Source organism: Dermacentor silvarum, chromosome 1 (genome assembly GCF_013339745.2).
Source record: "Dermacentor silvarum isolate Dsil-2018 chromosome 1, BIME_Dsil_1.4, whole genome shotgun sequence".
In the NCBI taxonomy this organism is placed as follows: Eukaryota; Metazoa; Arthropoda; class Arachnida; order Ixodida; family Ixodidae; genus Dermacentor; species Dermacentor silvarum.
In genome coordinates this window covers 193857149-193871530 of record NC_051154.1, presented here as the reverse complement: position 1 = coordinate 193871530, position 14382 = coordinate 193857149, and the positions used below count along the sequence as shown (strand labels likewise).

The window sequence follows — 14382 nt, the reverse complement described above, 5'->3', positions numbered from 1 at the left end:
TCGGAGTATACACTGTGACCGCATAAAGTTCCATTATGTAAGGTAAACATCCGGAGTGACTCGTCAGGGGGCCCAGAACTGAGACGGTTGATGATGGAACGTAACGCCGGATCACGCTGCTGTTCATCGCCGAAATGAATTAACTGAGATATAGAAAGGACACAGGCATTGGTGTCAGGGTTGGTGCTGTCGGGTGGATCCACGGGATAACGGGACAGGCAGTCTGCGTCCTGATGTAATTGGCCAGACTTGTGGATGACGGAAAACGAGTACTCTTGTAATCGCAAAGCCCAGCGTCCGAGACGGTCTGTAGGATCTTTCAGCGAGGAAAGCCAGCAGAGCGCATGGTGGTCAGTGACTACCGTGAATGGGCGGCCAAAGAGGTATGGCCGAAATTTGGAGATTGCCCAAACAAGGGCAGGGCATTCGCGCTCGGTAATTGAGTAATTGCGTTCTGGGGCAGAGAACAGGCGGCTGGCGTACACTATGACGCAGTCACGACCATGCTGGCGCTGGGCAAGGACGGCTCCGATTCCGTATCCACTGGCATCCGTCTGAACTTCCGTAGGAGCAGATGGGTCGAAGTGCACCAACAGAGGAGAAGTCGTCAGAAGGCGGATAAGCGCAGAAAATGCCTGAGCTTCTAGATGGCCCCAGACGAAAGGCGTATCTTTCTTGAGAAGGTCGGTGAGCGGACGGGCGATGTCAGCGAAATTTTTGACAAAGCAACAAAAGTAAGAACATAAGCCAATGAAGGAGCGAACATCTTTGGTTGAGCAAGGTGCAGGGAAATGCTTCACGGCGCGAACTTTTTCTGGGTCAGGTCGGATTCCTACACCATTAACAAGGTGGCCGAGCACTGTTATTTCGCGGCGACCAAAATGGCACTTGGATGAGTTAAGCTGGAGACCGGCGCTGCGGAACACTTGGAGGATGGCGGACAGGCGATGAATATGGCTGTCAAATGTCGTTGAGAAAACAATATCGTCATCTAGGTAACATAAGCAGGTCGACCATTTGAAGCCACGAAGGAGCGAATCCATCATGCGCTCAAATGTGGCTGGCGCATTGCATAGGCCGAAGGGCATAACTTTAAATTGGTATAACCCATCAGGTGTCACAAAAGCGGTCTTCTCGCGGTCCATAGGATCTACGGCAACCTGCCAATAGCCACACTGCAGGTCGATGGACGAAAAATAACTCGCTCCGCGGAGGCAATCGAGGGCTTCATCTATGCATGGCAACGGATATACGTCCTTCTTAGTGATCTTGTTCAGGTGTCTGTAATCGACACAGGAACGCCAGGTGCCGTCTTTTTTCTTGACAAGCACAACTGGGGATGCCCATGGGCTAGACGAAGGTTCTATAATGTCTTTTGCAGCCATCTTGTCGACTTCTGTTTGTATAATCGCCCGTTCAGCAGCAGAAACACGATACGGACGGCGATGAATAGGGTTTGCGTCGCCTGTGTCGATTCGGTGCATGACAGCCGTTGTCTGGCCAAGTGGGCGGTTGTCAGTCAAAAACGTCCCGGTACGACGCTAACACACGGCAGAGCTCAACAGCCTGCGCAGGTGAAAGGTCCGCGGCTATCATTTTGTTGAATACACTGGTGGGCGAGCTGGTGGATCCTGCTGAGCACGTCGGACTCAAAGTCGCCTCAGATGTTAGTGTGGATATTTGACAGTCGCTGAGGGATGCCAACGTTGCGAGCGCAATTCCGGATGGTAGAACACGGGCGGATAAGCCAAAGTTCTGCACAGGCAGATAAGCTTCGTTGTTGACAATTTCGACAACCGTGTGGGGTAGGGTCACATTGTGTGCCAAGACAACGTCAGTAATAGGGGATGCAACGTAATCCCTGTCAGCAACAGCAGGAGAGGGCCTCAAAAGAACATTAGTGGATTGGGGCGGTAATCGCACGTACTCTGAAGAACACAGTTGCGTAGGTTTAGCAGGAAGAGTCTCTGGGGCAGAAGGGAGTTCAAGTTGCAGGACACCGGTGCCGCAGTCGACGAGGGCTGAATGTGTCGACAAAAAGTCAATGCCCAAGATCACGTCGTATGGGCACTGCTCAAGCACAAGAAACTGAGCGCTCGTTGTATGGCCAGATAAAGTAACGCAACGCGGGCAGTACACATTCCAACAACAGTAGGTGTGCTTCCATCGGCAACTCTCACTGTACGTAGCACGGCGGGTGTCGGGACTTTCTTCAGCTTCTCACGAAGACTAGAGCTCATCACTGAGATCTGTGCACCAGTGTCGATAAGGGCCATAACACTAACACCGTCGAGTTGGACTTTGAGCAAATTAGAGCGGGTAGGAACTGTCAGACGAGGATTTCGAGGCCGGGTCGAGAATGCAGCGTCACCTCCGGGCGCTGCACTCGTTAGTTTTCCGATGCGTAGCGTCCAGAGTTGGCAGGCGACGGGAAACAGCAGGCTTGCGGCGAAGGGAATCGGCGGGCTTGCGGTGAGCGAGATCGGCGATCGCGCGGCGATGGTGACCTGCTGTACACGTTGGTGCGAGTGTCGACGTCGGGCGTGTCAGTCGGTGGAGAGCGCGACGATGTTGTACGGGAGTAGCCTTCAGGACGAGGGTTCCAGGTGCTCCAGCCAGTCGGTGACGTCTGACGGCTTCAGCAGTGTCACGCAATATGCCCAACTCGAGAGCACGCGAAACATATTGGGCGATCATCCGGCGTCCTCCACTCAGCGGGATTGCGGTATCGCGAGTAAAAGGGCTGGTTCCACGGCGCCACTGGTGGAACTGGTGGTGTGACTTGTGCGACTGGTGGCATGCGAACAGCGCACACAGAGGAGAGTCCCAAATTCGCGACCTTCTGTCGAACCACGGCTTGAATCAATGAAACCATATGCTGGTTGGCAGTCGAGACATCGGGCACGAGAGGGGCTGGTGACATTGCTTCTAGTTCCCGACGAACGATCCGTGTCAAAGTGTTCGAAACCGGCAATTGTGACGTAGGTAGTGGTTCCTCACATGATGACAATGCGCCAGTATTGGGGAGCCTGGTGAATTGCTGGACGATACGGCGGGATTTAGCTTGTTCGAATCGCTGATACTCTGTCACAATAGCATCCACGGGGGCGCAGTTCCTGAATACTAAGAGGTTGAATGCGTCATCGGCGATTCCTTTGAGTATGTGTCCGATCTTGTCCGCTTCGGACATGTTACCGTCAACTTTACGGCAAAGCGCTAGAATATCCTGAATATACGAAATGTATGATTCAGTAGATGACTGCGCACGGGAGCCAAGTTCTTTTTTAGCGGCTAGTTGATGACCCAAGGGCTTGCCGAACAACTCAGTTTTTCTTTGCAAACGTCCCAGCTGGTCAGATCGTGTTCATGCGTCTCGTACCAGACGCGTGCGGTTCCTTTCAGGTAAAATATCATATTCGCCAGCATAAGCGTATCGTCCCATCTGTTCTGTTTGCTGACACGCTCATACCATGAAATCCAGTCCTCGACGTCCACGTTATCTGTGCCAGAGAAGGTGCCCAGATCTTGCGGAAGCGATAAGATGACAGATGGCGGGGACGGCTGCTGCACGGTAGGTTCCGGCGCGGTGCGTGCTTCAGTGGCCATCACCGAGGGAACAACGCGGCGCCTACTTCGGAGTTCCGTGCTTGGGTGATGGGGATGAACAGGCACCAGCACCTCCACCAGAAAATGTTGCGCAAAAACGTACATTTACAAATATTTACAAAATAGGCGAGTAGCACAGGCGCAGCAGCAACCAGCCAAGATGGCGAGGAGCAACCTCTACTTCCTCTTCTTCGGTGCCGGTCTTCTTCTGTCTCGCGTCAATATCATCATCATCATCATCATCAGCCTGTATTTATGTCCACTGCGGGACGGAGGCCTCTCCCTGCAATCTCCGAATACCCCTGTCTTGCGCTAGCTGATTCCAATTTGCGCCTGCAAACTTCCTAACTTCATCACCCCACCTAGTTTTCTGCCATCCTCAACTGCGCTTCCCTTCCCTTCCGATAGTGTATTCTACTCATTTATTAACATATTAGCCAAAGTGAAATTTCGTTGCAGTTGGCCTTTAAGTTTCCGACCATGAAGGGCACAGTGGCAATAATTGTAGTGTGTGGCACTTTTGGTGCTATGTCGAAAAGCGAACAAGGATTCTCTGTTTGATCAGTTGCGACTACCAGGATTTGCTAATGCTTTGCAGAAAGTGTAAGAGAGAGAATGGAATGCTGAAGGTCTCTGTCATGTGCCAACGAAGGTGGTCACATGTGTGCAGGCTGGCAAGGAGGGGCGCCCTACAACCTTTACTGACCTGGCTGAGATGGTCTGCGCCATCAAGCAGCCCCAGAAGGGGAGGTCTTCAGGTATGCTACTGGCATTTGCTGTGTTTGGGCATATTTGTACCTGCCTTCATACATTATTCACTTGATTAGGGCGGCGGGCATGTGGAACCATTTCAATGAAAACAAATTGCCACCATGAAGTGACTGCAAATGATCTCTAGGATTTATTCCTTGTCTGCCCTACATGTGTCTAGCATGCATAGGGCAATAGGAAAATGTGTTTCATTATTATGTGTTCCATATAAAGTCAAACCCATTTTTGACAACCTGCAGGATACATGAAAATATGCTCTTTATGTAGGGTATTTCAGTAAGTTCAAACTCACATATACGTAATGATATACATTTTATCTGGAATTGTGAATTTGTTATAATGCAGGTTCACTGTGCAGCACGAGAAAAATGCTCGTAACACAGCTGAGCACAAACAGTGCCATTTTGTTTTAGCAGCATGATTGCTTTCTAAAGTAAACTTGATTTTGCTCATACAATTTTGCACACAGCTCCTGCTTCCTTGAAATCAGAAGACAGGTGGTGACACATGTAAATGTGATGAAAAAAAAGTTAGAAAAAAATTTTTAAAGAAGTTTCTTTCTATAACAATACATATATAGTAAAAAAAAAAAAAACTGCGTTTCTGCACACTATGTTAAACAGCTGTTCCAGCAGTTGGATGTGGAACCTAAACAACTTTTCACATTTTAGTGCATTAACATTTACTGCTGTTGTCTTCTACACTGGTTGGCAGAATGCCATCATAAGCTACTAGTGTACACTGTGAAGCTTTCTGGTCTATAAGTCATGGTACTAACTAGATTATTTGCATGGCAGGCATTAAGCTTAAAATTGACAAGTGCAGAGTTATTCACAAAGTTTTTACATTTGTGAACCTCTGTGCGTACAGTCGAATCTCGTTAATTCGAACACGCTCAATTCGAACTGCTGGTTTATTCGAACTGACGCTGTGGTCCCGTCAAAGTTATGTGTATTTCAATGGGCGAAAACGCTCTGTAATTCGAACGCGAAAGCATTTGCTACGGTTCATTCGAACATATCTCGGACCGACAATACTCTCAGCAGCGCGCCAAATAACACAGCGGCGCCTCTGACTGGCATTGCTCCAACACCGCCATAGAGCAAAAGCTTAGGAGAGGCCCCTTAATGCAGCAGCGGAGGCCCAGTCCGGCCAACGAAACTGCCCACGCCGGCAAACGCTCGCTTCCCAATAACAGCAGAAAACGAAACTTCAGGGAGCGGGCTAATCTGCGCCGGGCCGGCTGTACCGGCGGCGCCGGCGGGCGCGCACAGAGACAGTCGAAGGTGAGGGAGCTGCGAGGGAGTTGAGAGAGAGGGCGAGGGGAGCCACCGAAGCCACTACCACCGAAGCGGCGGAGTTGCCGGGGCCAATTCCACTTCCCTGCCTCCCTCCTCCCTGACCTTCAACGGTCTCTGCGCACGCTCGCCCATCGCCATGCCGACGCCGTCCGCTCCCAGAAGTTTCGTTTTCTGCCGAACCGAGCGTTGGCCGGCGTGGGCGGTCGCGCCGCGATATTTCACGACCCGCACCGTTCGTGCATCGTGCTATGGTGCTCAAATACTTCAAAAATACGTCCTTCCTTTAATTCGAACTTCTTTTAATTCAAATAAATTTTCGGGCCTCTTAGAGTTCGAATTATTGAGATTCGACTGTACTTGTCAATGTCAGGCTATGTCTCCCACTTATGGTCCAACTTGTTGGCCACAATAAATGCTAGCATTGCTTTTGTGTAATGGTATGATTATCTTTGCCAAAATGAAATCTTCCACCTTTGCACCCTAGTGACGAAATATGCACTAAGTGTTGGTCACTCTTGGGGAGTACTCTTGGCAATTGTAGTACGAGCTCAAGTCGATTTTCTTTGAACTGCAGTAACACTGCCTGAACCTTTGCGTAACAGTGATCAATCCTGAAAAGCTGAACTGAGTGATATTTGTAGCATGCGTGCTAAGTGCACAAGAAAGCAGAGCTGTGCCACCCTTGCAGTGGTTTTGATACCTCACTGGTAGTGTGGCAATGAGTCATGCCATTCACGGCACTGCCTTTGCAACAGTGCTGCCTTTTTATGTCAAATTCTGTTTGCTCGTTCCAGAAAAGGCATAGATTGTCTTTAGCTTTCTCATACAAATAAACAATGTGTGGAATCAGTGCAGACCTCGCTTTTATAATAGGTGATGTGCGAAGTTACGACATTGCAAAATTGGGTTCCTGCTTGTTTGTTCTGAATAGTTGCTTTAATTGTGAGTTTTGTTTATGGATCACTTTTGATTGAAATTTTCTCAAGCAGTGCAAAATAAGCTGCAACCTTTATTTAGTGTACGAACAGAAAATCGGTGTGAACTTTCCATTCATTTTACTCCAGAGGCTATCTGTGACTCTGCATTATTTGAGCCAAGCAAGTATTTATACGTTCCTGACTATTCACGCATTCTGCATGAAAAGAAAGAAAGAATGTTACATATTAGTGACATATTTTTGTTGCTTTATTTGAATCTACATTCCATCTTGGTAGTACACTTCATCACAGCACTGTGAAGGTTACGGGGTGTTTTGAGACTGCACTGTTGCGCTTATTGATCATACACACAGCAGCAATGCACGCATGGACACATTGACATACTATACCGTGGTGTTGCAAAGAAATCTAATTTAAATCGCATGGAGCATATAGTGCTATTTGGCCTGTTCAGGTGGGTTACTTGAAGAGGCAGGTGGTACTCGTGCAATGAATTGAAATGTCCAGGTGGCTGACTGAAAGGATTGACTAATAAGCTGTATAATTAAATTCACTTTAGAGCACATGGTTTAATACCAAAATTGAAGCCAAGCAGTAGTCACGTCTGCTTAGCATAAATCTTAAGACTAGTGCCACTCTCAGGATATCCGTTCTCAAAACCTGCTAAAAAACTTGGAAGACGCTTAAGCTTCGCCTTTAAGACTGGAATGTGGTAGCATTCAAAGACCCTGACTGCTTCTCACGCTTCCCGGCAACTGCAGCTTATGTAACTGTAATGTTTACCTGGAAACGCTGGCAGCGAACGCTATGCACAAAGGCGAGCTTTCTGGTTGTTCTTTGTTCTCTTTCCCCCGCACGGCGGGTGCCGCGGATGCGTGGAGGCGAGCGCCATCTAGATGGTGTTGCCAGGAACCAAGCGGGGCACGCTGCTTCCACTAAGACAGACCTCAAACAGCAGCTGGAAAAGGAGTTTGTGTTTGAGTTTCTGCATAACAGAATTATGTTTTCTCGCATATTCAAATTACAATCCAATGCTATCATGTCTGTAGGTTGTGTGTAAGTCACATTTTACGAATTTTGTGACGCATTCTACATTGAGAAATTCAATTAGTTCAGTAGCGTCTATGCGCGCCACGGGAGGGGAGGGCCTGCGTGGTTCGGGATGACTTTTCTGTACGGAAAACGCCACCGATACCGACAGCAGATCTGCAACAGGCGGCCCTTAATGCTATCGCATTAAATATACATTGGCGTTACTGTTAAAGTTATCCCGAAGTGCTTGACGCACACTTTTGTGAAACTGCTGGAACATTTTTATTTCATAGCATACTTTAAGGGGGGAGGTTACCCTCGGATACCAACTTTTTTGTTTATTGAGATATCTGAATGAAATTTTCAGGATAGAATCATAGCAAAAGCATTAGTAGAAGTAAAAAAATTCATGCAGATATGTTCACTGGTTCTCAAGTTACAGCAATATGTCAGATGGTTCACATGGTTTTCTCATTTCAGGCCTGGAGAATTTTCAAAAGGGGCTGCAACTGTGAAATTCACTATGATGGTTCCCAGATGGATACCTCAGGGCAAGACAGAGCCCTTTTTTTAAGCTTCATTGCTGAAAAATTTTAGCAGACCACCGAATTTAGTGTTGGCGATTAAGATTTTATCAATCAAATTTTGATTAAATATCACAAATCAGTCACAATATATAAAAAAACTGGACTTGTCTTGCCCTCAGAAATTTATTCAGATACACAATAAAAAATCTTCTGGAAATCTGATGGGCTGTTCTAGAGATATGGCTGGAACAAGCAGCCTCACCAGCCAAAAAAGTCATTTTGAGAAAATGAGCTTTGAAAGTTTTGAGCACATATATTGGTCTAAAATGACCCTGCAGCGTAACTGGAGATGTCCTTAGGCACACTCTTCTTTTGCCACCTTTCCACCTTCTCTTGCGATCGCTTCTTGGCCTTTTTCAAGCGTAGAGAATCTTTCTCGACTGCCCGTTGAATGGCCAGGTGGCCAGGTGTTAGCTCCACTGATGAAGATAGCTCTTGGGTGGCCCTGTAGCAGCCAGCATTATATCTTAAAACTGCCTCATGCAGTGCTGTCTCCACAGCAATCAGTGAGGCAATCTGCTCTTTGGGCATCAGGGACCACAGCACGGAGTGAAATGATTCTGATGCATTCTGAGTCTTTGCTCCCAGTGAGCGTTGCAGAAGAGAAGCCTGTGGGAGGCTCTCATAAACAGGTAGCAGTGTTTCTGCAACATAGCCTGGAAGATTGTACCGATGCTTCGGAGGTGGCACACCATCACTCTAGCTGGTGTTATGACGACACCACAAGTCTGCGCCCTCAGGGCACAAGTCGTAGTGAGGATCCTCGTCCGTCGATGTCAAATGGTGGTACGATGCCATGACTGCATGCTGCATTGCAGCCACATCGTTGGAATTGTTCCGTAGGGCCCAGCAATAGTAGTCGGTCAACTTGTCGATGAGGGCCTTTGTCAGCCTGCCCTTCCCTCCTAATGCCTTATCACTTTTCTGCACAAGGTTGCGCAGTGCTGTCCCCATCCTCTTCTGGACGTGGTTCAGGCATTCCTCTTTCGAAATGGGGACCAGTCCACAAACATTTTCTTGCACAAGGGCAGAGAATGTGGCACTATTTCCGTCAGACACGAGCGTTGTGTAACAGAGGCTGTGCTTTGCCACCGAACGTGAGAAAAAGATGACAGCTGCCTCAACCTCCATCCTCCCAGACCTAGAGTCAGTGTTTTTATGGCACACATGATCCTCCTGCCAGCTTGCATAGCCTGGGTCTCCAGGCTTTGTTCCTACTTGGCAACCAAGGCACTGGTTCGATAAAACAATGGCGTTCAAGATGAGGCCCGTATGGTATTCAATTATTGCACCAACTCCAATATGGGACGTTGGGCCACGCTTGTGCCATGTTCCATCAAAGTTCACTGTGATATCTCTGCTGAAATATGGTTCCATTTCCTTGTAGGTGGTTTTCACAGAAGAAGCAGATTCTGCATAGAACTTGTCTATGCACTGTGTCTGTGGTTCCCTGAATTTCTTCAAGTGCTTCTGAAAAGTCTTATGACAGGCAACGATGGGACACGTTCATCGCTGCTCAAAAATCATTGAGGGCTGTTTGTCCCTTCCATATCTGTTTTGTTCCCACAATGGCTCTTACATTCACGTCAGACCATTGAGTCATCCTGATGAGCAGAACTCCACGAGCTTGCAACAATGTAAACATAGCAGCTCAAGCTTTGTTGCAAGTCCAGGTTGGGTGCCTCCTTGAACTTTCATCCAAGTTGCGAAGCACCGCTGGCGCGGAGTCCCGGATAGCAGGTCGCCTAGGGCATCCATTTGCACAAGGAGAAATTTTTTGCCTTCACTTGTAGTGGTGGCAGCTTCAGGATCGTGCTCCATTGCTTGAAATTTTCGCTCCGTCGCTGACATAGCGCGAAGTCCTCGTTGCACAGCAGTGCGTTTATCTGCCGCCTCTTTCTCCTCACACGTCAGGAAACGTGTTTTCAAGTGCACAGTGGACGACGCGATCGCACTGTCGGAGGAAGATGAAAGAGAGGATGTGGAAGCCGCTGTCAATGAGCACGAGACACCATGCGCACTCGTCACGACAAATTCTTGCACCAGTGGAGCGGGAGTCTCGTTGCTAGAAGGTGTCGACGCAAACACGCTCTCGCGTAGATGAAGCAGAAGCTGCCCCACAGGAACCATTGGTGCGATCGGTGGCGTGCAGGCGAGCGGCGAGCTTTGCCATGCGGGCAAGCTTCATAGAACGCTTCCTTGCACCGAACGCTTGTAGCGTCTTGAGGCAGGTGGCAGGGGCCGTCCGCGGCGGGCTGGCCCACCGCGGACGGGCCGTTTGTAGGGTTTGTTGGCGGGCCCAGGCCGGGCTTGAGGCCGTGGGCCCGGGCCCGCCAACAAACCCTACAAACAGCCCGTCCGCGGCGGGGACGACTTGAAGCCATGGGCCCAGGTCAGACTTGAAGCCATGGCTTGGAGCATGGCTTGAAGCCATGGGCCCAGGTCAGACTCGGGCCCGCTCATTGAAGGGCCTAAATAGGCCTTCGAGCACACGCGATCGTTATGCATTGCATGATTCAATGCATTCTGTGCCAAGCTGAAGTGACACATGCAAGATGACTGTCATCATCATCATCAGCCTATATTTATGTCCACTACAGGACGAAGGCCTCTCCCTGTGATCTCCAATTAACCCTGTCTTGCCCTATCTGATTCCAATTTGTGCCTGCGAATTTCCGAACTTCATCACCCCACCTAGTTTTCTGCCGTCCTCGACTGCGCTTCCCTTCACTTGGTATCCACTCTGTAGCTCTAATGGTCCATCAGTTATCCATCCTACGCATTACATGGCCTGCCCAGCTCTATTTTTTCCGCTTAATGTCAACTAGAATGTCGGTTATCCCCGTTTGTTCTCTGATCCACACCACTCTCTTGAATATATCTTATCAGATGGCTGTATATCTTATCAAAGAAAATAGTAAAACAGATGAAGTTCTCATTTTTAACAGCGGAGCTGTTTCAGCCGGGCGTAATATGTCTGCTGAATCCAAAAATGTGGGCTGATCCTGGCAGCAGTGCAGAAAGGGTCCAAGCGCAATGGCACATACACCTGTGAACTAGCTGAGCTGAGCCTGGATAAGTCTAGCTAAGAATGGTGGGGACTACTTAAATTTAGCCAGTCATCGATAGTCAATCAATAGCTAATCTATAATCAATCAATAATAAATAAATTCCAGAAAATGCTGGGGATGACTTGGTAGTGCTTAGCCTAGCCCAAAAGCCAGGGCTAGCTAGGTGCCCATCAGCTCCGCTGTCTCTTTAGCATTGCGCCGCCAGTGCAAGCTATGCAAATTTTTTTCGTTTCCGCAAAAACGAACATTGTTTCCGCGTAAGGAAAAAGAAATACAAAGAACCACTCCTCAAAACATTTCCATATTACCGCTTTTGCGATTGCACTATTACCAGTGTCGATACTATTGCATTATTTTATCGCTAAGGCCAGTTACTTTTGTACTTCAATGCATAAAACAGCGTTTTCCCCAAAAAGTTAACTGGAGCGCCCATGCATTTCGTTGGACACTTTGACAATGAATATCTCGAAACTGGTTCAGTCCTGAGAATTCATTCCAAGTGGATACGCCTTGCGAACTCAGCGGCTATAATTCGTAGATTGAAATATGTGCCATAAAATAAATCATTAAAAAGTTAATTAGTGTAATTATGTTGAATATTCAATTAGGCATTTTGACCATCCATGTCAGAATTAGCTTGGAACTACATAAAACAATTAGCCTCCTTAGAGGGTCGTCGCATTAATGCGAACACAAGAAATCCTGAGACATGGTCAATTCCATACTTCAGAACACTGTATAAGCATCAATCGTTATTACATAACCTACCATTCACTTTGAACAAATAAAAAAATGTCGATAATTTCAGTAAGAAAGAACTCGGCTCATACTTTGGTCGCTTGTAATGTATCTGATGTGATTATTATTCTGCCTTTGTGTATGGTTCCGAGTATATAATGTACATCTTGTTTCGTTTTCTTAGCAAATGTTTATCTTATAAAATTCAGTCTCATGCTATCTTGTATAGCTGGTGTTGTGTTGTTTTGTATAGCTAGTATTGCTATTGTACTATTGTTTAAAATGCATTCTATTAAAGCTTTTTCCAATTCTGTTAACTTGCCGTGACGGAAATATTCTTTGTCTTTCCGTGCATAGCTATTTCGTCTACGAGGAATTCCAGCGACAGCTGGAAATGTATATGTGAATAATTGTGCTTGTGCACACACTGTTTGCTGTACTATTGCCTTGCCTGGTCTTTTGGGTCACGTCAAGCTACATATGTAGCTTTTAGTCCAAAATGACCGTCCAGCGTGTAAACTGGAGAATAAATTGATTTGATTTAATTGATTTCGTCGGACACTTTGAAAATTATCTCGAAACTGGTTTAGTCCTGAGAATTCGTTCCAAGTAGATACGCCTTGCGAACTCGGCAGCTATAATTCGTAGATTGAAAGATGCGCCGTAAAATAATTAATTAAAAAGTTAATTAGACTAATTATGTTATTTATTTAATTAGGCATTTTGATTTCTCATGGAAGTAATGGCCGCCTCATCGAGTAGTTTAGATCAAGGATTGTAATTGTGCTATCTGCGACAGGCAATTTTAAAAATATGGTTCAGCTAAAATGAAATGCCCTGTATATTTGCATGCTAAATGACATCATAGAACCATATCTTCCAAACAAGGTAAGTGCATGCGCACCAGCGGAAAAATAGCAGCACAGGCAATGGGCCGGATTACTGATGTTCCCGTGGGAGAAACAAAGATTTGGGCCTTTTATTGCTTATATACTGCAGCTGACTAAACCTCGAGAAGGTGAGGCTGACAGATATGGTACAATCTGTAAGTAAAAAAAAAATATTTTTCTTACAGGCCGGGCCTGGTCATGCACACGCGGGCCCTAGCTAAGCTTAGTAATGAACTCCCGGGCCCGGGCCGGGCTCGGGCTCAGTAACACGGGTCCGGGCCGGGCCCGGGCTGGTCTCGGCCATGTGCGCCCGGGCCTGGGCCAGGCCCGGGCTGGGCTCGGGCCTCGTAAAGCGGGCCGGGCGCGGGCCGAAAAAGCAGGCCCGTGCAGTGCTCTACCATTTGTCACTGCATACCCATAGAGCCGCAATCAACCCTGGGCTGGTATAACGTAAAACTATTCCAAGCCGTCTTTATTGTTATATCAATTATATGGACACTCCAGGGGCATTAATATTGTCGCTCTGCACCGTATGCTGTATGTGCGAGTGAAAGACTGCGAGGTTGAGCAGACGATGGCTTCTGAATCTCGCGCGCGCAAGGGAGGAAAGCGGGGAGGAAGCGCTCCGTCTTCGGTCGCGCACAAGGCACCGTGGGGGGGGGGGGGGGGGGGGTGCGTTCTCCGACGGCTGCCGCGTGTGGCGCTGCAGCGCGAACCCTATCTTGAAAACGATCTGCGATGGGGACAGAGTGCGAGTACTCATAGCTTCGTGCACGCTGTGTTTTTTTCGCCGCTAATTCGCGTTGAAGCTAGAGGCAGCACGAAGTTCAATTCGCTCGCTGCTGCTGCCGCGCTTCCTCGCTCCAGGGTTTTGACAGCGGGTTTCTGCGGTCATCGAGTGAGATGTGTTTATGTTTGCTTGTGCGCGCATGACACCATGCTTGTTAATTTAGTTAGTAAGCGAATGTTTGCAAGTTTATATGGATTATAAAACTACTATCCTTACTTCGCATAGCTGTCGACTAATTTGCTATCGCAATCGATGCTTCGCCTTTCGGGCGAAACTGCGACTTGTTATTCTAAATCTGCTATTAGCCCTTCCCGAAATGTTTAAATGGCTCAGGCCTCGTCCATATGGGCATAAAAACAGATTGGAATATTTTTACGGTATACTGGCCCTGGGAACAGAGACGCCCATCCACTGAACCCACCCTGCAGTGCGCGCCTCCCTAAAATCTAGTTCACTCGCAGCGCCCTCAGCTAGGGAGCGCTGCGCTGCTCGGCCCACTCAACCGTTGTCTAGTACACTTTAAATGGGGCTCCTGCTTTGCCCAGGGGCGCTGCGAAAATGGTGCTAAAGAGCGCCCTCTGTCCTGAACTGGGTAGTACCAATCTCAGTTGTCTGCTTCGGAAAGCACGTTTACAGTATGGACCCAGCGAATATTGGG

At 47.9% G+C, this 14382-nt stretch overlaps 1 protein-coding gene across 5 annotated transcripts in view; it reads left to right on the top strand.

Moving 5' to 3' along the window:
- LOC119436591 (neuropathy target esterase sws-like) overlaps positions 1 to 14382 on the top strand; it is a 198537-nt gene that overhangs the window by 158918 nt on the left and 25237 nt on the right. For all 5 annotated transcript variants that reach the window (XM_049658821.1, XM_049658827.1, XM_049658826.1 and 2 more), the window contains one exon: positions 4277 to 4364. In XM_049658821.1, the coding sequence (XP_049514778.1) occupies positions 4277 to 4364 (88 nt within the window). The remainder of the gene's footprint in view (positions 1 to 4276; positions 4365 to 14382) is intronic.